Here is a 24,175-nt window from a genome sequence, read left to right as displayed (position 1 = left end):
TGACAAGGATTTCAGAAACTCTGTGTCAGGATCCAGGGCGCAGAGACTCCTATATAGTTTCTAAGATCACACAGTAGTATTGTCTCAACTGGACAAGGTGAACTAGAGAGTCATGTTCATCCACAAATCTCAGGCTGTAAACTGTGACTCTTGTGTTACTGACGACACATCCATACTCGATATGTTAATAAGCACCTTGGTCATAGACACAATTTTCTCTTTCATCCATCTGACAAAACGTGAGTCACAACTTCTTCAGACTCACCTCACCCCCTCCCCCTCCCAACACAGGTTCCTCTTCTCCCTTCTGCTCCTGCCTCCCTCAGGCCTTTAGTCTCTCCCCATGGCTCTTCAGGTCTGAACCCATCTCTATGTTAGGATTTCAGAGAGAAGTAAAATCTTACAGTAATTTCCACTCTCTAGGGTTCATCTCTACGGAGGAGAAGTCGCAGAAATTGGACTGGCAGGAAATCCCCTCATCATCTGATTCTTGCTCTCATCTCTGTTTGTAGTTTCCATGCTCACCGGTCTCAGTAAATCTCTGTAATATGACAATATTATTGTGTTTCTGAAAAATGAAGGTTCATTCAGCCTTTGAGTATTTGCCCACAAAAGCCATTAGTACAATGACTTTTCCCCCTTGAAACTTACTGAGGTTCTACAAAAAGTAACTGTTAACCTAGTCAACAAAGAAGGCTTGGCTACATAGTTCCAGACATGACAACTTTTCCTGTTTTTGAGAATATTTGTTTCTGAGGCCATCAGGAGATCAATGCACCCACACACTTTTGTTCCAATCATTGAAGTCTCATGCATTAGCCTTTTTCCAAAATAAAAAAGGCACTCTTTCATGGTCACCGCCCAGGAGGCATCCAGGGACCTTGGGGGCAGTGGAGGGTGGCTGTGCTGTGAAGGGCAGGAGAAAGGGACTGTGTTGTCACCCCTGGCTTGTGCTTCCTGAGACCTGAACCCACAGATGTGGGATATGTATCTGTTGGGGTGAAAATGGACTAAAGACCCATCCCCAAGATCCAAATTCATGATTCAATGGAATTCCTATCAGAACTAATCTGCACCAAATTCCTCTTCCTTGTGTAAATTCCATCCTTGTGCAAGGGAAGTGACCTTCAAGACACTAGCCTTCTTTAGCTGCAAGCTCCAGAACACAGGAGGCTCTTTAAAGAGCCAGCCCCAGCGATGGATTTGCATGGAGAACCACACTCAAGGAGCGGAGAGAGGACATTAGAGGGACAGGGGTACACTTGTCTACGTAGTTGGCCTCTGAAGGAAAGACTTCCTGAAGATACATGGAGCGTATTCTCTCTTTCTCTCTCTGTTTCTCTGTCTCTCTGTCTCTCTTTCTCTGTCTTACACAAACACAGACATACACGCAGATGGACACACACACACACACACACACACAAAACTCTCCTTTGAGTGTATAGTGTCCTAGAGTCTTCAGTTTCCCAGCTTCCCTTTGTCTCCAGAAATCATGGTCAACATGTACTCAACCAGTACTCCCAGGATCAGAATCCCAGGAGGCAGACTCCCCATCATCAGGAAACACCAGCAACATCCAGTGTGACTGGGGTCCTGTCACAAGTGCAACCAGCACATGCTCTGAACACCTGCTCTCCTGGGACATGGCTGATGCTGGAATCCAAAGGAGACTCTTTGTCCCCATGGGCAGCTCAGTCCCCAATGATCTCTGGGATCCAGCCAGCCCCCAAAGCTGATCAGGTGATTGATTCTGGGACAGCAGCTTCACTGATGCTCCCACGGAGCTCAAGGTACATGAGGACACGCGACAAAATCTGTGCGTGCTCTCAGAACGGGGCTGTCACTGCCTCAGTCTTCCCAGTGACACCTGCAGCAATCTGGCCTTCTGTTGAAAATTCTTCTGTCCCAATCAAGGGCCTCAGTGACAGTGACCTCACGGACACAGTTCCCCTTATTGCCATCTCTCCACCACTCACATATGGAACCTCTGACAGAAAGTTTTCAGCCCCGTTGGCCTGAGATGATAGAAGTTCACTCCTCTATTCATGGATGTCTGAATGAGCTTTTTTCTATCCTGAATATCCTGGACACAAAGAACAGAGATAGAGCTGTATTCACCCCAGAGACAAGTCTGACCCCAAATCGCTCTTTCCTGGAAGCTCTCTCAGTGTTTGGTAATTGCATTATAGGGATGGTTCTGGAATTCACAGAAATAGGCCCTCATGGGATTTCACTGAGCATCATGTCGGGCTCTCCTACTTGCAGAAAAGTTCCACCATGCTATACTCATGACAAAGAAAACATGATTTTCGAAACACTTTATCGACTCCTTCAACCTCCAACAAAGGGATTCCCTTCTCCATTGTTCCCACAATTTCTATTTATTTTTCTCTGCAATAAATACAGATCTGTGATTTGTAGTAGATAAATACAATCTAGTGATTGTGTCTGCATTTTCATAAGAACATTTCAATTTCAAGAATGTTTCAATCTATGTTACTGAGAGAAATTTTGTATACAGAAGCACACACCCATTTATTTATTTTATTTTATTTTTTTAAATATGAAAATTATTGTCAGATTGGTTTCCATCAACACCCAGTACTCATTCCAACAGGTGCCCTCCTCAATACCCATCACCTATCCTCTCCTTCCTCCCAGCCTCCCATCAACCTTCAGTTTATTCTCAGTTTTGAAGAGTCTCTTATGGCTTGGCTCCCTCCCTCTCGAACTTCTTTTTTTCCTTCCCCTCCCCCATGGTCTTCTGTTACAATTCTCAGGATCCACATAAGAGTGAAAACATATGATATCTGTCTTTGTCTGACTGACTTTACACTTTATGTATTTCATACATACACTAAAGTATTTCATACATACACTAAAGTATTTCACTTTACATAATACCGTCCAGTTCCATCCACATTGCTGCAAATGGCCAGATCTCATTCTTTCTCATTGCCAACTAGTATTCCATTGTATATATAAACCACATCTTCTTTATCCATTCAGCAGTTGGTGGACATTTAGGCTCTTTCCATATTGGGCTATTGTTGAAAGTGCTGCTATAAACATTGGGGTACAAGTGCCCCTAAGCATCAGCACTCCTGTATCCCTTGGGTAAATTCTTAGCAGTGCTCTTGCTGGGTCATAGGGTAGATCTATTTTTAATTTTTTGAGGAACCTCCCCACTGTTTTCCAGAGTGGCTGTACCAATTTGCAACTCTCAGTGCAGGAGGGTTCCTGTTTCTCCACATCCTCTCCAGCATCTATAGTCTCCTGATTGGTTCATTTTAGCCACTCTGACTGGCATGAGGTGGTATCTCAGTGTGGTTTTGCTTTGTATTTCCCTGGTGAGGAGTGATTTTAAGCATCATCCATGTGCCTGTCGGCCATCTGGATGTCTTCGTTAGAGAAGTGTCTGTTTATGTTTTCTGTCCATTTCTAAAGTGCACACTTGGCTAAGTGGTGACTAACACATAAACCGTGTCACTGGAAGCCTGTCAGAGCACCTGCTGCAGTCACTCCTTCCCTCTTGGAACTTCCTGCAGGTTTGTCCTTGGGCTCTGGGTTCAGTGACACACAGGACCCCTGCAGACTTGTGTCTGTGTGCTGGGGGGACAGATCCTGGGAGGGAATTACTAACCACAGTGTGTGGAGAACTGTTGTCTCAAGTAAGCAGACATAGTGACAGATGGCAAAGATTTTTAGTGGACAGTGCCCCTAGGAATACACACAGTTGTTCCTTCCCACAGCATTGAGGACAGAAGGAGAGCTTCTGTTCAGGCTGTGGGAACCTCAGAGCAGGAGAGATCTGGAAACCAGGGAGGAAACACATAATAGGAAAGAACACAGAATCTTACACAGAAGGGGCCACGTGTCCTTTGGTACTCGTCACAGCTCCGGACATGATTCTGATCTAAGTGGCATTTTTGTAGAAATACCACCTCAGTCCTGACCCATGAAATATACAGGGAAACATGGCCTCACTTTTCCGGAGGAGTCTGAGTAGAGCAGAAAACCTGGTTTGAGGATATGGGAGGCTACCCAGAAGGATACCTGGCCTGGCCCTAGGAAAGGGGCAGTGGACAAAGCAACGGGGGACAGGAGCTCCTTTTATGGGCTCTGGTTACCATTTTGCACAATGATGTTTCTGAGTCTGGACACAAGGGGGCTCACAGGGCCCATTTCTGAGGGTTCAGGGGTGATGAGACCTGAGACCTGCCACCTGCACTGTCTGTGCCTTCAGCTCGAGACTCATAACTGTGACTTCTGCGCAGCCTGGCCCCACACAGCCATTCCTCTGTCCACCCCCTGACATCCACGGGCGGAGGCACCTGACTCGCGTTCAGTGAGAGGTCAGAGAGCTGGGGTATCATTTGCATGGACAGGCCCGCCCTGTCTCAGTGGATGAAAAGGGACAGATTAAGGGAGGTCTGCTCAGCTGTGGGGCACAGAAGACAGGATCGGTGATGGTTTCCACCATGGCCTGGTCTCTGGTCCTTCTCTCCCTTCTCGCTCACTGCACAGGTGATTGGATGTGGGGACAGGGGAAGGGGCACTGGGAGGACATGTGGGCCCTGCTTCTACCCTCTTGTGTCCAGACCCCTGTCTGTATCTCTTCATTTTCCAGGATCCTGGGCCCAGTCTGTGCTGACTCAGCCATCCTCAGTGTCAGGCTCCTTGGGCCAGAGGGTCACCATCTCCTGCACTGGAAGCAGCTCCAACATCGGTAGCAATTATGTGAACTGGTACCAACAACTCTCAGGAACAGTTCCCAAACTCCTCATCTATCGTAATAGCAATCGACCCTCGGGGATCCCAGATCGATTCTCTGGCTCTAAGTCTGGCAGCACAGGTACCCTGACCATCACTGGGCTCCAGGCTGAGGACGAGGCTGATTATTACTGCTCAGCATGGGATGATAGTCTGAGAGCTCACACAGAGCTCCAGGCCCGTGGGGAAGTGAGACAAAAACCTGCTGTCCCCACACTGATGCGCTTTCCTTGTGCAGCTCCCACCTTCTGCCAACACAGCTGCTTCCCTAAAACGGAGGTCTGAAACCCAAACCAGTGAACTTTCACTTGAGTATGTGTCCTTGTCCTCTCAATTCAGACACCAAACCCTGTCCCTGTAGGAGCACATTTTCTGTTTTATGCAAACTGAGCAGAAATTCCTGGATGCTGGGGCCGGTTGCCCTGGGGACAGAGTCCTTGAGGATTGTGCCTGCCTGCTGGGGCTGCCATAACATAATACCACCCACTGGGTGAGCAAATCAAAAGATATTTATTTTCTCACAGTTTTGGAGGCTAAATGTCCAAGTTCAAGGTGGGGGCAGGTTTGATGTCCCCTGAGGTATCTCTCCTTGGCTTGCAAATGGTTACATTCGTCCTGGGTCCTCACATGGCATTTCCACGTGTGTTCACCCATGCTGTGTCCACCACTTCTATAAAGTCTATAAAGTCACAATGTGGGTTTCATATAGGAATCTACGGGGACACAGTTCAGTCCATATCAAAGCACCAGGACAGAACCAGCAACACAGAGCATAGCTGTGTCTGACTGAGGATAGTCAACCGTTCACATGCTCTACATGCGTGGCATTGAGAGAACCCTCACTACATGACCTGTGTGGGCTCGGGTCTCAGATCACAGTACAGAAATGACTGGGAGGGTCCCCATGCTCAGAGGGCTGACACCGTCTTGGGCAAGAAAGAGGACACATAAGCCAAACGTACTGTGTCTCACACTGACTTCCCACATGGGGAAAATGTGTCTGCAGTCCCAGGTAATGTCCACACAACATAACGTCTGGATGACGGAGACCGGCCCTTACTGACCCACTGGTATGAAACCCCAGATTTGAGGATGACTGGATCAAACCACCCCACCCCCTGCCCTGACACCATCATGGCAACCGGGGAAGGGACACCTATTGCTTTGGGTAACACAGTGACTGTCTGGTGGGACCTGGACTCACTGACTAACCGTGTAGTTGGGAGAGTTGGGGTCCAGGTAGAAGAAAATGATGGAAGCTTCGCCAAAGAAGTCCCAGCCACCTGTACCATCTTCCCTCCATCCTCCGTGTTGTTCAGGTCGGAGCATGGACTATGGACAATCTGCGCAGGGGACACAGGCCAGGGTCTTTATGTCTCATAAAACTACAGCTCAGCCCCCAGACCATTCTGATGCCCCTGCATCAGATCAACTCCAGCCCCACACACCCTCAGAGGCATGAGGTTCTGACCTGCAATGCAAACAGTCCCATGAGAAGTAGAAAGCAGAAAACATATTCCTACTCTGATGGCCTCCTATTCCCAGAGGTTTTTAGAAGGTAAAAGTTTTCCAGAAACCTTAATGGTGACCATTTCTAGACCACCACGCACCTGAGACCTTTTCTTTTGCTCTCACTCTGTCGGGTGAGGAACAGACTCAGGGGCCAGTACAGGAACCACTCCTTTTTTTCCACACAGTCCATATGGGGCTGCTCCTGCTCTCAGGCTCCCTCAGTCACCTCTTTGTCATTGCTGAGCATTTCCACCTCACAGGGTCCTGTTCACAGGGAGTCAGATCACTGTCTGCCTGATTCCAATGCCACTGTGATTCTGCCTCTGAAAGACACAAAGCTTACTATTAAGAGTCACAAATGAAGTCTCTTGGTTATCCCACACTTGGATCTCTCTTTATCAGTGTCCCACCTGAATGTTCTTTCTCTATTCATTAATGTCATGTTATATCTCCAGGCCTAGGGTCATTTATTTTCCCAAATTTCACTCTTCCCCTTATCCCTCCTCCCCTTTCCACTCATCAGTTCATGAACCTATACCGTCATCTCCTGTCTGTTGCCACAGTAATGTGGGGTGCATTGCAGGAAAAACACAGGGTCATTAAAGAAGGGTTTACTTCCTAGGAATCACTCCAGGATGTAAGAGAAGTCATTCATTTTTTACAGAATATTTTAATGTTTATTTATTTATTGAGAGAGAGAGAGACAGAGAGAGAGGGAGAGCATGAACAAGGGAGGGGCAGAGAGAGGGAGACAAAGAATCTGAAGCCGGTTCCAGGCTCTGAGCTGTCAGCACAGAACCTGATGTGGCCCTCAAAGTCATGAATCGTGAGGGTGAGACCTGAGCTAAAGTGGGACACTTACCCAACTGAACCAGCCAGGAGCACCTAGAAAAGTCATCTGCCCTTAAAGATTACGGCCTCAAATGACTTTTTTTTTTTGACATGTGAAATATTATTTTATTTATTTATTTTAAATACTAAGTTTGTTGTCAAATTGGTTTCCGTACAACACCCAGTGCCCATCCCAACATGTTCCCTCCTCAATACACATCACCCACCATCCTCTCCCTCCCACCCCCATCAACCCTCACTTTGTTCTCAGTGTTTAGAGTCCCTTATGGTTTGCCTCCCTCCCTCTCTAACCTCTTTTTTTTCCTTCCCCTTCCCCGTGGTCTTCTGTTAAGTTTCTCAGGATCCACCTAAGAATAAAAATATATGGTATCTGTCTTGTCTGCATGACTTATTTCACTTAGCATAACACTCTCCAGTTCCATCCACATGGCTACAAAAGGCCATTTTTCATTCTTTCTCTTTGCCACGTAGTATTCCATTGTGTATATAAACCACAATTTCTTTATCCATTCATCAGTTGATGAACATTTAGGCTCTTTCCATGATTTGGCTATTGTTGAAAGTGCTGCTATAAACATTGGGGTACAAGTGCCCCTAAGCATCAGCACTCCTGTATCCTTTGGATAAATTCCTAGCAGTGCTATTGCAGGGTCATAGGGTAGATCTATTTTTAGTTTTTTGAGGAACCTCCACACTGTTTTCCAGAGAGGCTGCACCAGTTTGCACTCCCACCAACAGTGAAAGAGCGTTCCCGTTTCTCCACATTCGCTCCAGCATCTATAGTCTCCTGGTTGGTTCATTTTAGCCACTCTGACTGGCGTGAGGTGGTATCTGAGTGTGGTTTTGATTTGCATTTCCCTGATGAGGAGCGACGTTGAGCATCTTTCCATGTGCCTGTTGGCCATCTGGATGTCTTCTTTAGAGAAGTATCTATTCATGTTTTGTGCCCATTTCTTCAGTGGATTATTTGTTTTTCGGGTGTGGAGTTTGGTGGGCTCTTTATAGATTTTGGATACTAGCCCTTGTTCGATATGTCATTTGCAAATATCTTTTCCCATTCCAGTGGTTGCCTTTAGTTTTGCTGACTGTTTCCTTTCCTGTGCAGAAGGTTTTTATCTTGATAAGGTCCCAATAGTTCATTTTTGTTTTAATTCCATTGCCTTTGGGGACGTGTCAAGAAAGAAATTGCTGCGGCTGAAGTCAGAGAGGTTTTTTCCTTCTTTCTCCTCTAGGGTTTTGATGATTTCCTGTCTCACATTCAGGTCCTTTATCCATTTTGAGTTTGTTTTTGTGAATGGTGTAAGAAAGTGGTCTAGTTTCTTCCTTTTGCATGTTGCTGTCTAGTTCTCCCAGCGCCATTTGTTAAAGAGACTGTCTTTTTTCCATTGGATATTATTTCCTGCTTGGTCAAAGATTAGTTGGGCATACTTTTGTGGGTCTAATTCTGGGGTTTCTATTCTATTACATTGGTCTATGTGTCTGTTTTTGTGCCAATACCACGCTGTCTTGATGATTACAACTTTGTAGTAGAGGCTAAAGTCTGGGATTGTGACGCCTCCCACTTTGGTCTTCTTCTTTCACAATTACTTTGGCTATTCGGGGCCAATAGCCAAATATTTGTGGTTCCATGCCACAAATATTTGGCCAATAGCCAAATATTTGTGGTTCCATGCAAATTTTCAGATTGCTTGTTCTAGCTTCGAGAAGAATGCTGGTGCAATTTTGATTGGGATTGCATTCAATGTGTAGATAACTTTGGGTAGTATTGACATTTCAACAATATTTATTCTTCCAGTCCCTGAGCATGGAATGTTTTTCCATTTATTTATATCTTCTTCAATTTCCTTCATAAGCTTTCTATAGTTTTCAGCATACAGATCTTTTAAATCTTTGGTTAAGTTTATCCCTAGGTATTTTATGCTTCTTGGTGCAATTGTGAAGGGGATCAGTTTCTTTCTTTGTCTTTCTATTGCTTCATTATTAGTGTCTAACAATGCAACTGATTTCTGTACATTGATTTTGTATCCTGAGACTTTGCTGAATTCATGTATCAGTTCTAGCAGACTTTTGGTGGAGTCTATCGGGTTTTGCATGTATAATATCATGCCATCTGCAAAAAGTGAAAGCTTAACTTCATCTTTGCCAGTTTTGATGCCTTTGATTTCCTTTTGTTGTCTGATTGCTGATGCTAGCACTTCCAACACTATGTTAAACAACAGCAGTGAGAGTGGACATCCCTGTCATGTTCCTGATCTCAGGGAGAAAGCTCTCAGTTTTTCCCCATTGAGGATGATATTAGCTGTGGGCTTTCCATAAATGGCTTTTATGATGTTTAAGTACGTTCCTTCTATCCCGACATTCTCAATGGTTTTTGTTAGGAAAGGATGCTGAATTTTGTCAAATTCTTTTTCTGCATCGATTGTCAGGGTCATATGGTTCTTATCTTGTCTTTTATTAATGTGATGTATCCCATTGATTGATTTGTGAATGTTGAACCAGCCCTGCAGCCCAGGAATGAATCCCATTTGATCATGCTGTATAATTCTTTTTATATGCTTTCGAATTCAATGTGCTAGTACCTTATTGAGAATTTTTGCATCCATATTCATCAGGGACATTGGCCTGTAGTTCTCTTTTTTTGCTGGGTCTCTGGTTTAGGAGTCCAAGTAATGCCGGCTTCATAGAATGAGTCTGGAAGTTTTCCTTCCCTTTCTATTTTTTGGAATTGCTTGAGAAGGATAGGTATTATTTCTGCTTTAAATGTCTGGTAGAATTCCCCTGGGAAGCCATCGGCTCCTGGATTCTTATTTGTTGGGAGATTTTTGATAAGTGATTCAATTTCTTCGCTGGTTATGGGTCTGTTCAGTGTTCTATTTCTTCCCGTTTGAGTTTTGGAAGTGTGTGGGTGCTTAGGAATTTTTCCATTTCTTCCAGGTTGTCCAGTTTGTTGGCATATAATTTTTCATAGTATTCCCTGATAATTGCTTGTATTTCTGAGGGATTGGTTGTCATAATTCCATTTTCATTCATGATTTTATCTATTTGGGTCATCTGTCTTTTTGAGAATCCTGGCTAGAGGCTTATCAATTTTTTTTTATTTTTTCAAAAAAGCCAACGCTTGGTTTCATTGATCTGCTCTACAGGTCTTTTAGATTCTGTATGGTTTATTTATGTCCTGATCTTTATTATTTCTCTTCTTCTGCTGGGTTTGGGGTGTCTTTGCTGTTCTGCTTCTATTTCCCTTAGGTGTGCTGTTAGATTTTGTATTTGGGATTTTTCTTGTTTCTGGAGATAGGCCTGGATTGCAATGTATTTTCCTCTCAAGACTGCCTTTGCTGCATCCCAAAGCGTTTGGACTGTTGCATTTTCATTTTCATTTGCTTCCATATATTTTTAAATTTCTTCTCTAATTGCCTGGTTGACCCATTCATTCTTTAGTAGGTTGGTCTTTAACCTCCATGCTTTTGCAGAGTTCTAAATATAACTGTCAAGTCCATCTGATCCAATGTGTCATTCAGCGCTCTTGTTTCTTTATTGATCCTGTGTCTAGATGATCTATCCATTGTGTAAGTGGAGTATTAAAGTCCCCTGCAATTGCCACATTCTTATCAATTAGGTTGCTTATGTTTGTGATTAATTGTTTTATATATTTGGGGGCTCCCGTATTCAGCGCATAGACATTTATAATTGTTAGCTCTTCCTGATCTATACACTCTGTAATTTTAATATAATGCCCTTCTTCGTCACTTGTTACAGCCTTTAATTTAAAGTCTAGTTTGTCTGATATAAGCATGGCTACTCCAGCTTTCTTTTGACTTCCAGCAGCATGATAGTTCTCCATCCCTTCACTTTCGATCTGAAGGTGCCCTCAGGTCTAAAATGAGACTCTTGTAGACAGCAAATAGATGGGTCTTGTTTTTATCCATTCTGATACCCTATGTCTTTTGGTTGGAGCATTTAGTCCATTTACATTCAATGTCATTATAGAAATATAAGGGTTTAGAGTCATTGTGATGTCTGTAGGTTTCATGCTTGGAGTGATGTGTCTGGTACTTTGTGGTCCTTGCAATATTTCACTCACAGAATCCCCCTTAGGATCTCTTGTAGGGCTGGTTTAGTGGTGATGAATTCCTTCAGGTTTTGTTTGTTTAAGAAGACCTTTATCTTTCCTTCTAGTCTGAATGACAGACTTGCTGGATAAAGGATTCTCAGCTGCATATTTTTTCTATTCATCACATTGAAGATTTCCTGCCATTCCTTTCTGGCCTGCCAAGGTTCAGTAGATAGATCTGTCAGTAGTCTTATCAGACTCCTTTTATATGTTCGAGCGTGTTTATCCCTAGCTCCTTTCAGAATTTTGTCTTTATCCTTGTATTTTGCCAGTTTCACTAGGATGCATCATGCAGAAGATCAATTCAAGTTACATCTGAAGGGAGTTCTCTGTGCTTCTTGGATTTCAGTGCCTTTTTCATTCCCCAGATCAGGGAAGTTCTCAGCTATGTTTTGTTCAAGTACACCTTCAGCCCCTTTCTCTCTCTGTTCCTCTTCTGGAATTCCTATTATACGGATATTGTTGTGTTTCATTGCATCACTTAGTTCTTTAATTCTCCTCTCATACTCCTGGATATTTTTTATCTCTCTTTTTCTCATCTTCCTCTTTTTCCATAATTTTATCTTCTAGTTCACCTATTCTCTCCTCTGCCTCTTCAAACCGGGCTGTGGTCGCCTCTATTTAATTTTGCACCTCATTTATACCATTTTTTAGCTCCTCATGACTGTTTCTTAGTCCCTTGATATCTGTAGCAATAGATTCTCTGCTGTCTTTGCTTTTCTCAAACCCTGCGATTAATTTTATGACTATTACTTTAAATTCACGTTCTGTTATATTGCTTAAATCGTTTTTGATCAATTAGTTAGCTGCTGCTCCTTCCTGGAGTTTCTTTTGAGGAGAATTCTTCCATTTTGTCATTTTGGATAGTCTGTGGGGTGGCACAGAACTGCAGGGCACTTTCCCTGTACTGTCTGGAGTAACTTGTGTTGGTGGGGGGGGCCACAGTCACACCCGATGTCTGTTCCTAGTCAACCGCTGGCATCACAGTCAGACTGGTGTGTACCTTATCTTCCCCTCTTCTTAGGGCAGGACTCACTGTGGAGTGGTGTGGCCCCCGTCTGGGCCACTTGCACACTGCCAGGCTTGCGGTGCTGCTTGTATGGGATCTGGCGTATTAGCCCGGGTGGATCTGCAAGGTGCACCAGGGTGGGAGGGGCAGGCTCAGCTCAGTTTGCTGTCGGTGATCCCCTGCGGGAGGGGCCCTGCAGCACCAGGAGGGAAGCAGGCAGACCCGTCCAAGGGATGGACCCACAGAAGCACAGCGTTGGATGTTTGTGCGGTGCAAGCAAGTTCAGTGACGGCAAGTGGTTCCCTTTGGGAGTTCGGCTGAGGATGGGAGAGGGAGATGGCGCTGGCCAGAGCATTTGTTCCCTGCAGAGCTGAGCTCTATATTCTGGGGCTCAACACCTCTATCCCTCCCGATGTCCTTTTGACCTCTCGGTCTCCGAGCAGGGCTGTTGACTTTTAACATTCCACATGTCAAGTCCCGCTGGCTGTCAGAACTCATGGAATCCGGCCCCTCCGCTTTTTCAAGCCACACCTGGGGGCTCTGCCTTGCCCAGCTCACTGCCCCCCACTCTGCCCCGGATCCCTCCCACCAGTCCGTGTAGTGTGCACCACCTCTCCGCCCTTCCTACCCTCTTCCATGGGCCACTTGTGTACGCTTGACTCTGGAGAGTCCATTCTGCTAGTCTTCTGGTGGTTTTATGGGTTATTTAGCAGATGTGGGTGGAATCTAAGTGATCAGCAGGACGCAGTGAGCCCACTATCTTCCTACACAGCCGGCTTCTCCGAAGAGCCTGCCTGTATATATAAAATTCTAAAGATTCCACCAAAAAGCTGTCAGAACCAAGAAATAAAGTCCGTAAAGTCACAGGATACAAAATCAATGTACAGAACTCTGTTGCATTTCTGTACACTGATAATGAAGCTACGGAAAGAGAAATTAAGAAATCAATCCCATTGAAAATTGAACCAGGAATAATAAGATACCCAAGAAGAAACTTAACTAAAGGGGTGAAAGACTTTTACCATGAAAACTATAAAGCATTGATGAAAGAAATTGAGGATGACACAAGAAATGAACAAACATCCCTGTCGTGGATTGGTAGAAAAAATATTGTTAAAATGTTTATACTACCCAAATCGATCTACAGATTGAAGGCAATTCCTATCAAATTGCCAAAAGCCTTTTTCACAGAACTAGAACAAACAGTCCTAAAATTTGTATGGAACCACAAAGGTTCCCAAATAGTGAAACAGTCTTGAAAAAGAAAACCAAAACTGGAGGTATCACCATTCCAGATTTCCATTTATATTAGAACACTGTAGTAATCGAACCCATATGGTACTGGCACAAAACAAGACAAAAAAAATAAATGAAACAGAATAAAAAACCCAGAAATAAGCCCAAAATAATATGACCAATCAATGTTTGACAAAGTAGGCAAGAATAAGCAATGGGAAAAAGACAGTCTTGTCAACAAATGGTGCTGGGAAAACTGGACAGCTACATGTAAAAGAATGACACCAGACCACTTTCTTTCACCATACACAAAAATGAACACAAAGTGGATTAAAGACCTAAATGGGAGGCCTGAAACCATAACAATTCTAGAGAGAACTGGCAGTTATTGCTCTGACTTTGGCCATAGCAACATTATTCTGGGGAAATCTCCTCAGGCAAGGGAAATCAAAGAAAAAAATACACTATTGGGACTACATCAAAATAAAAAGCTTCTGCAGAGTGAAGAAAAAATCGACAGAACTAGAAGGAAACCTGTTGAATGGGATTAGTCAAGGTCACTAACTTTTGCAAAGGAATCCTGCTTGCAATGGCGGACTGATTCATGGTTCCATCATTTTTCCCTCTGACCCCCTCTCAGAATCTAAAAGGCCTTCCCAGTCCCAGGCTCACCATAAAAGGGGATGAACTTGTTGCCCCTGTATTACAACAAAAGTTCTCCCTCTTCACCTTTATTCATTTTTCCTCTTAGGCAGCTGGTGACCCTGTGAGGGCCCCCCATATTCTCTGTGGACAACATCTCCATTTCAGTGACTGCTGCTCAGAAAGTGATGGGGACGAGGAGAGTCTGATACTTACAAGAATGTAGGCTGGAGAATGGCTCCTCCATCTACTCTGAAACTCTGTTCAGGGTGTTTTGAGAGTCCTTCGGTAGATGTTCATCATCCGTGAAGATGTTCACCATCCGTGATGGGGAGTAAGACTCCCTTTGGATACATCTCTTCTTATTTCAGGGAAGTCACAAAATACATATGACATATATTTGCATCTAACAAACGATTGCAATAACGAGGAAATGTAGGGCATAGACTTCTTTATACATATTCGTTTCTACTGCAAATGGAAGGTGATTTAAGGAGAGAACTATTTGTTTGTTTTTAATTTAAAAGATAAGACTTCACAATAGTAAAGAAAGAATCTCAATTTTAAAAATGCAGATTATCTCAACAAAGGTGATATTCGTGTGATATAAATAATCTTGGGAAAAGCTGTTCAACATCATATGTCAGTAAGAAATTGCACAAAAACACAGCAATGACATAGTATTACATACCCATTAGAATGGCCAAAATCAGGGGCGCCTGGGTGGCGCAGTCGGTTAAGCGTCCGGCTTCACCCAGGTCACGATCTCGCAGTCCGTGAGTTCGAGCCCCGCGTTGGGCTCTGGGCTGATGGCTCAGAGCTTGGAGCCTGTTTCTGATTCTGTGTCTCCCTCTCTCTCTGACCCTCCCCTGTTCATGCTCTGTCTCTCTCTGTCCCAAAAATAAATAAACGTTGAAAAAAAAAAAGAATGGCCAAAATCAAAACCACAGATGACACCAATGTCTGTCCAGGATGTGGAGCAACAGAACTCTATTTCATTGGTGAGGGGAATTCAAGATGATACAGCTACTTTGGAAAAGATTTTGGCAATTTCTTTTAAAACTGAACATTCTCTGAATTCTTGTCATTTGCAACAAACGTGGATGGTAGTAGAGGGTAGTATGCTAAGCAAAATTAGCCAGAGAATCACCAATATAATATGATTTCACTCATATGGGGAATATAAGATACAAACAGATGAACACAAGGGAAGGGAAGCTAAAATAATATAAAAACAGGGAGGGAGACAAAAAATAAGAGGCTCTTAAATATAGAGAACAACCTGAGGGTTGCTGGAGGTGTTGTGGGAGGGGGGATAGGCTAAATGGACAAGGGGCATTAAGAAGACATTTGTTGGGATGAGCACGGCCTGTTCTATATAGGGATGAACCTCTGGATCCTACTCGCGAAATCATGATTATTGCTAACTAACTTGGATGTAATGAAAAAAAAATTTTTTTTAAACCCAAAAAACAAAAACCAAACAAACAAAACCCCGGATCATTGTCTTGCTTTAAAATCCAGGGATCATGCATCTTTGCACATACCTAAAGGAGCTAAAAACAATGTGTACAAAAAAACCCTGAACAAGTATGTTGACAGTGGCTCTATCCATAACTGTCCACACCTGGCAGCAGCCAATCACAATGCCTTTCAGGAGGTGACAGGTGAGTAAACCCCAACGATAGAATATTGATCAGAGCTACAAAGATATGAGGCACCAAGACATAAAAAGACACAGAAAACATTTTGTTGCACGTTGCTAAATGAAAGCAGCCAACGTGTAATGGCTGCACGCTGTGTGACTCAAGCATGTAACATTCTCCAAAGGACAAATCTATTTAGACAATAAAAGCATCAGTGGTTGCAAGGGGTTGAGCATAGGGAGGGATGCACAGCTGGAGCACAGAGGTTTTTGTGGCAGTGAAAGTGCTCTGTATGATTCTAAAATGGACATATATCAGTGTATAGCTCTTGACCTATTGAATGAACAACGTCAAGAGTCAGCTTTGCTGTTGTAAATATAGACTTTGGGTGACAATGACTTGTCAGTGTTGGTTCATGGTGTATAAGAAGTGACCACACTCAGGCTAGAGTTGGATGATGGGAAAGACAAGGTGGTGGAGGGGGTTGGTGTATTTGGGAACTCTGGAAATTCTACTAAATTCTTCTGTGACAATAAATCATAAAGTCTATTGATGTTTTTAAGTATTCTGTGGGCAAGACCAAACATATGGGCATGTCTGGGTCTCAGGCAGCAGGGGGCGCTGTGACCTGTCTCTGAGCCTTGTGTGCTGTGATCCCAACTGGGAGCCATCTGCCTCCGGTTGTCACAGTGGCTTAGCCTCTGGGTGTTCACAGGTCTTTGGGGACCCCCAGGTCAGGCCCCACAGTTTTCGCCCCTTCCCCTCCTGGGGTGAGATTTCCAGACAAGGGTCAGGTTCAGGGTTCAGGCTGGGGCTGGCCAGCGAGGGGGAGGGGGCTGGTTTGCATGAAGGGTCTCTCCCTCCCCTTGGGCTGCTGGAGGCAATAAGAGAGACTCTGGGAGCCCGGCTGAGGGACATTGAGGACACACTGCTGAGCAGGGGTCTCCACCAAGACCTGGGCTCGTCTCCTGCTCACACTGCTGGCTTACTGCACAGGTGGCTGGAGGCTGGGATCGGGGCTGGAGACGAGAGGACTGTGGAACCATGTATGGGCCCTGTCCACTGACCTCTCTTTCACCCCGTGTCTCTCTTCTGACTTGCAGGGTCCTGGGCCCAGTCGATGGTGACTCAGCCATCTGCAGTGTCCAAGCCTGTGAATAAGACTGTTACCATCTCCTGCACCGGAAGCAGCAGCAATGTTGGGGCTGGAGGTGTGTCCTGGTACCAGCAGCTCCCAGGCAGTGTCCCCAACATTGTCATCTATGGTACCAGTGCTCGGCCTGTGGGGGTCCCGTACAGACTCTCAGGCTCCAGGTCAGGGAACGTGGCCTCCCTGAGCATCTCTAGCCTCCAGGCTGAGGATGAGGCTGATTATTACTGCTCAGTGTGGGACCACAGTCTCAAAGCTCACACACTGCTCCAGGCCTGTGGGGAAGGGAGACACAAACCTGCTGTCCCCTCAGCAATGGGACTTCCTGTGCAGCTCACACCCCTTGGCCGACACAGTTGCTTCTTTGTTCGTGTCTTCTAATAGTGGAGTCTTAGACAAAGCTAAGGAATTTCGTCTAGAAATAGTGTCCTTGTTCTCTCAAATTGTGCCCATAAACCCAGCCCTACTCTGCAAAACATTGTCTGATTTTCTTCCGTTGGGCAGGATTTACTGCACACCTGGGGCCAGGCTGTCCTGGGAATTGAGTCCCCGTTGGGTCAGAAGCAGGCAGATTCCATGTGTTCCTGATCAGGATAGATGACTGTACAGAGATCAGTCCCTCCACACCCTCTGGTGAACACCAAGTATGTGCCAGGCATGACCCTTGGGCTTAGATACAGCGTGAGTGTGCTAGGGACAATCTCAGTCCTCATGTTGCTGAAAATGTCCTGGGAGAGAAAGAGGACAAAGAAGTATGAATAGCAACACATAAGATGTTTCTGGAGAGTGAACAAGGGTGAGGCAGTGAGGTGGACCTGGAACATTGGAGGGGTTGACAGGAAACCCCAGAATCTGATGTGCTGTGATGATGTCTCAGTGCTGCATAGATGATCAAGGAGCCAGAGGGGAGCGTGAGGAGAAGACCAGGCAGAGGCTGTTGACTGCGTCCCCGTCAGACCCCTCCTCCTCAGGTCAGGGGTCCAGGCTCGAGTCCTGCTGGAAGAGCTGTGCTGAGTGGTGGGTCCCAGGGAGCCACCTCTGTCTTTTTGACAAGGCAGAGCTGCCTCTTTCCAATCCCTTCCCCTGTGGTCCTTTTTGATGGACTCCCCCACTCCCACAAGCAGTAGACAGGAGAGGTATCCAGGGGAGGGCCCAGGCGTCTGACCCTGCTCAGTAATCTGGGGTCAAAGGGAGAAGGAGCGCCCCCGCCTTCCCAAACCATGGGATATGGCCGGTCCAGGCTTCTGTCTGCCTGCTGTGCCAGCCGAGGACACATCAATCCTCAGGGGCTAGGTCTCTGGTCACCCTGTCCTCCACTCATGTAAACCCATGAGGGAGGGTCAGGATCTGGGGAGGCTGCTGTAGCAAACGGAAGGGTGGGTGCGGATGAGAAGGTTACAGCCCAGTGATGGGCCCTGAGGTGAGGGATCTCCCCCAGTAGTGAGGAGGGGGTGGTGGAACTGGCAGGAGTCAAGAGGGCCTTCCCTTCCCCCAGGAGCGATGCTCACATTGCCTTTCACGTGCTTTGTCACCTGAAACGGGGCAGAAAGGGGTGCTGTGGGCGTGTGTATGAAGCACACGGGTGAGCCCAGAGCTGTGGACCCAGCACCTGGCAGCCATCAGGAACATCTCAGTAACGAGGGTCCAGACAACCACGGGCCTCTAACTGGGGTGCCAGTTTTGTCACAGAAGATAGGATGTATTCGGAGTGTGAAGGTATGTGGGATAGATGGAATAATCCATGTGGTTTTGGCCAGCAATCAGGGACAGCAGGGGCCCACCCCAGGGGCCCCTGGGTGGCTCCGTCAGTTAAATATGTGACTTCGGTTCAGATCATGATCTCATGCCTACTGAGTTCAAGTCCCATGTCGGGCTCTCTGCTGACAACTCGGAGCCTGCAGCCTGCTTCCCATTCTGTCTCCCTCTCTCTCTGCCCTTCTCCCACTTGGGTTCCATCTGTCTCTCTCTCAAATATGTAGAAACATTAAAAAAATTAAAAATGAAAGACTGATGAAAGCGTCTCCCTCACTCTCTCAGGTAGGATGAATTCTCTTCCACTTCCTGCACAGCTAAAGGCCTATTTGTGCTCATGGAAAAGAATGAATGAGTATATGAATGAGAGTGATAAAAGTTTTCAGAGAAGAAAATATAGAAGGGTACATCTTCACTTTCGTAAAGAAAACTATAAAACACCTTCCCTTCGGTGAACACACGCAGAGATGAAGCACTGAAAGCTTTCTCACCTCGGGTAGGGAGCAAGGCCACCATGTGCTATCTCAACACTGCTGTTCCATAGGACTGGATGTGCCCGTCAGAACCATAATGCAAGACAAACAATGAGAGGCATTCAGATGAAGAAAAACAAGAGACAATTGTCCCATTTCAGGTGAGAGAATGACCTACAGGAAAACTACAAAGGAAGCTACAATTGAGTATGCAAATATATAAATTCAAAGAGTCATAAATAATTTTGGAAACATTTTAGAATAAAGATCAACATAGAAAGATCATATAGATGTATACATGCTAGCAATAAACAGGTGAAAATAAAAAAAATCTTAAAACCACTCGATGAACTATTTAGGGGCATATTTCACAAAACAAGTATAGGCCACAGGTGCTGAAATCTGGACAATGCTGGTAAATGTAATCAAAGTGGATCTAAAACAAGGAAAGATAAGTTCCGTTCATGGGTTAGAACACTCATTATAGTAAATATGCCAGTTCTTCCCAAATTGGATAAAAGTGTAATTCAGTTCCTGTCCTAGCAAGTGAGGGTGGTATGGATAGAGGATAGGCATATTGGCCAAGATAACGGAACACACAACCCAGAAACAGACCCACAGAGTGAAGGATAAACACTTTTTTTCTTTTACAAAGTAGAAGAAGCCTTTCCGAGGAGAAAGGATGGACTTTTGGACAAATGGCCACAGAACAATTGGATATCCTGAGAGAGAAATGAATCATACATAAAACTCATTTTATATATATTAAAAAATCACTAAAAGGATTATAGAAATAACTGTAAACATAAAGCTGTAAACATAAAAGGAGAAAATATTCAGGATCTTGGGTTTTATAAAAAAAGTTTAGACAAGACACTGTCAGGATAACCCATTAAAAAACAAAAGAAAAACAAAAAATGACACTTGTTAAATACGACTTCACCAAATATAAATTCACTGTATTGCCTTTTCTTCTTAAGGTAGTAAGCCAAGGAAATTACCTAAAAATATAGAAGATTAACATAATACTCAATTTAATGGACAGTAGCTGGAATCCATTGCTTTAACGCACAGGAGTTTTCAAACATTCACGAGATAGACATATTCTCAATTGTAAGCCAGAAGAGGGACATGAGGTCTGGAGTATCTTCTGCAAAGAACTGGCAACTTACCATTTAATTGAGGTAAATGCCTCCAAATCCTATGGACTAGGGCGTTTTTGGAGAGCGAAAAATGCTACGATGATCATGGGCAGCACTACAGGGTCACATTATCCAAGATTCAGCTCAATGATGTGTGAATAAACAGAAGTGAGGAAACCCGCTGGGCTCTCAGGGCTGTGAAAACACAGTGGGGTGTGTGCCCTTCAGCCAGGAGGGGGCGCTGTGGGACTGCCATGGTGTCCCTACACAGGGGCTCAGTGAGGACCATACAGGAAAAGGAACCTGGGACTGGGGACTGGGCCCTGTACTTCCTGAGGGAGACTCAGCAGCTGTGACCCTTCTGGTGTGGCAGAGTCCCCACTTGAACAAGGACATGCGTGTTGTCTCAACAGGTGCTTTCTTGCAGGGGTCACCCCAGTGGTAAAGCCAACCTCCATTGTCCCCAGTATGCGATGTGAGGTGGCAAGAGTGACAGCTGACAAAGATTTTCAGTGTGGAACCCTGTAGGGATGCACACGACGGATGTGGGCTTCTACCCACAACCTGGAGAAAAGGTCTCCCTGTGTCCTCAGTGCTGAGGGAGCTTCTGGGAAAGGAGAACTCTGGGACCAGAGAGGAAGCAGGGAAGGGGGAAGAAGTCGGCCTCCTGCACAGAACTGGCCATGTGTCAATGTGGACCCATCGCTCTGTGGCCCTGATCCTCATCTGTGTGGTTGTACAAGAGTCACCACATCAGAGTTGCCCCATCAATAATAGCCAAGGGCGCTGTGGACAGACTCACTATGCGGAGCCAGAGGAGAGCACAGTGTGTCGTCAGGGGATCGGAGGCCACACAGGGGACACCTGTCCTGTCCCGAAGGAAGGGGATGGTGGACAGAGCAGTGGGAAGGCAGGAACTCTGATGAGATCTGCTCACCATGTCACATATGCTGTGTCTGGGCCTGGACACCAGGGGGTGGTCGTCACCTGCTTCTGAGGGTCGGCCATGACTAGAGCTGGGACCTGTATGTGGACAATGCCTGTGCCCTCTGCTCAGGACTCCAAACTGTGACCTCCCGTCTCCTGGCATGGCCCCAGAGACCACCTCCCCGTCCAACCCACCTGACATCCTCAGGCAGAGGGACTTGACCCAGGGTCAGTGAAGTGTCAGAGAGCTGCTGGTCTGATTTGCATGGATGGGCCCTCCCTCTCTCAGAGGATGAAAAGGGGAAGGAAGGGATTAGAGGAGATCTGCTCAGCTGTGGATCCACAGAAGGCAGGGTCGGTGATGACCTCCACCATGGCCTGGTTCCCTCTTCTCCTCACCCTCCTCATCTACTGCACAGGTGACTAGATGAGGGAACAGAGGAAGTGGTCCAGGGAGGACACGTGGGCCTTGGATTCTCCTCTGGTCTCTAGATTCCAGCATCCCCCTCTCTTTGTCTCTCCCCTTCCAGGGTCCTGGGCCCAGTCTGAGCTGACTCAGCCGCCCTCAGTGTCTGGGGGCCTGGGCCAGAAGGTCACCATCTCCTGTGATGGAAGCATCACCAACATTGGTAGAATTAATGTGAACTGGTACCAACAGCTTCCAGGAAAGGCCCCTAAACTCCTCATCTATGGTAATAACAGACGACCGTCAAGTGTCACTGACAGATTTTCTGGCTCCAAGTCTGGCACCACAGGCTCCTTGACCATCACTGGGCTCCAGGCTGAGGACGAGGCTGATTATTACTGCCAGTCTCTTGACATTACTCAAGGTGCTGACACAGTGCTCCAGGCCTGTGGGGAAGTGAGACAAAAATCTGCTGTTCCCACAGCAATGGGACTTCCTGTGCAGCCCTGACCTTTTGGCCAAGTCAAGTGCTTCTTTGTTTGTTTCGTACAAACTAGGGTCTGAGACCCTCCACAACCCATATGTCTACAAAGTCTTTCCACATTCTTTGCAATTCCTCCTTGAAGCCTGTCTTTCAGATCAATATACTGTGTGATTTTCTCAAACTGAGCACAAATTTCTGGGTGCCAGGGGCAGACTGCCCTGAGGACAGGGTCCATGACAGTTCACAGCAGAAACAGGAACACAAATCCAGCTCTGTCTGAGTCAGGACACATCAGGAGTGTCCGCTATGTGTCCTGGTAACAAAAGCTCCCACTAATTGCCCCTAAATCCTCATCTATTATGATAGTTGGATCCATTGTGGATCCTGATTCCCTCTTTGGCTCCATGTCTAGCAACTCTGGCTCCCAGATCTTCCCTGGGCTGAGGGCGGAGGGCTGAGGGCTGAAGAGGAGGCTTCTGGTCCCTGCCCCTATTGGGACAGCATCGTGGGCTCACACAGAGTCCTAGGCCCAACCCTTTCTCATCTGCTGGGAGGGTGAGGCCCCATCAGCTGCTCAGGTTCAGCCTGTGACTTTTGCTTCTGATGCTCCTGCTGCTGCCACCATGGTGCAGGCAGCACCACCTGGGAGTGAGGGCTCCTCCTTCCCTTCTGTCCCCAACGTCACTCACAGCAGCCCCTTCCTAGACAAAGGGTCTCAAAGGACACAGAAAGCTCATTCGTCCATCACGTTGAGACACAAGGTCTCTAAGTTCATGGACTGAGGGTCGTAGGTCCAGTGTTCTCAGCTCCCACCTGACTTCTGAGGAAGCCAGGGTCTCCATCCTTGGCCAATTACCTACTTCTAGAAGTTTCCGGACCTATGTAATCCTCTTATTAGTCTTCAGTAGAAAGAACTGTTCTTTTGGCTCTTTGGGATGACTTCTTCTCTCACCGCAGCACCAGCCCCAGAGTATATATGACTAAATCACATTTTTTTTTTTTGCCTTTTGAAATGAATCCCTGTCCATTCCCATCAATGCTGAGAACCAATCAGTGATTTTCTTATTCACTTGCAGTGCCTACTACTTACAGAAAGATGTTGAATAATAATGGTGTTTAGGTCACATTAGCCTTTTCATCTTGTAGAAATGTCCTCCCCACCCCCATCTCATTACCTAATTTTCTGGGTGTGGGACTGAGTTCTCTGTGTGTGGGAGACTCTGTGTTATCACAGAGTCTGTGAATGTGACAAATGAAACTATGATCTCTGAGGGCCGTTACTGTATTTTGTGTATTGTGTTAGTGTATTATTTATTTCTTTATTCGTCTATTTGCATCTAATTTAGTTAGCATATAGTCCAATAATAATTTCAGGAGTAGATTCCAGTGATTCATCCCCTATGTATAACACCCAGTGCTCATCCCAAGTGTCTTCCTTAATGCCTCTTACCCATTTAGCCCACAACCCCCCCACAACCCCGCCAGCAACCCTCAGTTTGTTCTCTATATGTAAGAGTCTCTTATGTTTTGTCTCCCTCTTTGTTTTTATATTATTTTTGCTATCCTTCCCTTATGTTCATCTGGTTTGTATCTTAAGTTGCTCATATGAGTGAAGTCATAGGATGTTTCTCTTTCTCTGACTGGCTAATTTCACTTAGCATAATATCCTCCAGTTCCATCCCCGTAGTTGAAATGGCAAGATTTCTTTCTTTTGATTGCTGAGTAATTCTCCATTATATATATATATATATATATATATATATATATATACATACATACCACATCTTCTTTTTCCATTCATCTGTCGATGAACATTTGGACTCTTTCCATACTTTGGCTATTGTCGATAATGCTGCTAGAAACATTGGGGTGTCTGTGCCCCTTTGAAACAGCACACTTGTATCCCTTGGACAAATACCTAGTAGTGCAATTTCTGGATTGTAGGGTAGTAGTTTTTTTTCTGTTTTCCCACTCAATTTTTTTTTAATTTTTTTTCAACGTTTATTTATTTTTGGGACAGAGAGAGACAGAGCATGAACGGGGGAGGGGCAGAGAGAGAG

At 45.5% G+C, this 24,175-nt stretch overlaps 2 gene segments (V, D, J or C); both read left to right on the top strand.

Annotated features, from left to right (window-relative positions):
- LOC122470388 overlaps positions 1-24,175 on the top strand; it is a 901,179-nt gene that overhangs the window by 185,653 nt on the left and 691,351 nt on the right.
- LOC122470938 lies at positions 21,516-22,156 on the top strand. The segment is given in 2 exon segments: positions 21,516-21,644; positions 21,756-22,156. Coding segments are annotated over 2 exon segments (513 nt in total).

The sequence above is a fragment of the Prionailurus bengalensis genome, chromosome D3 (genome assembly GCF_016509475.1).
Source record: "Prionailurus bengalensis isolate Pbe53 chromosome D3, Fcat_Pben_1.1_paternal_pri, whole genome shotgun sequence".
NCBI lineage: Eukaryota > Metazoa > Chordata > Mammalia > Carnivora > Felidae > Prionailurus > Prionailurus bengalensis.
Note: the sequence above shows the minus strand (reverse complement) of the source record. Positions and strands in the feature narration are given on the sequence as shown.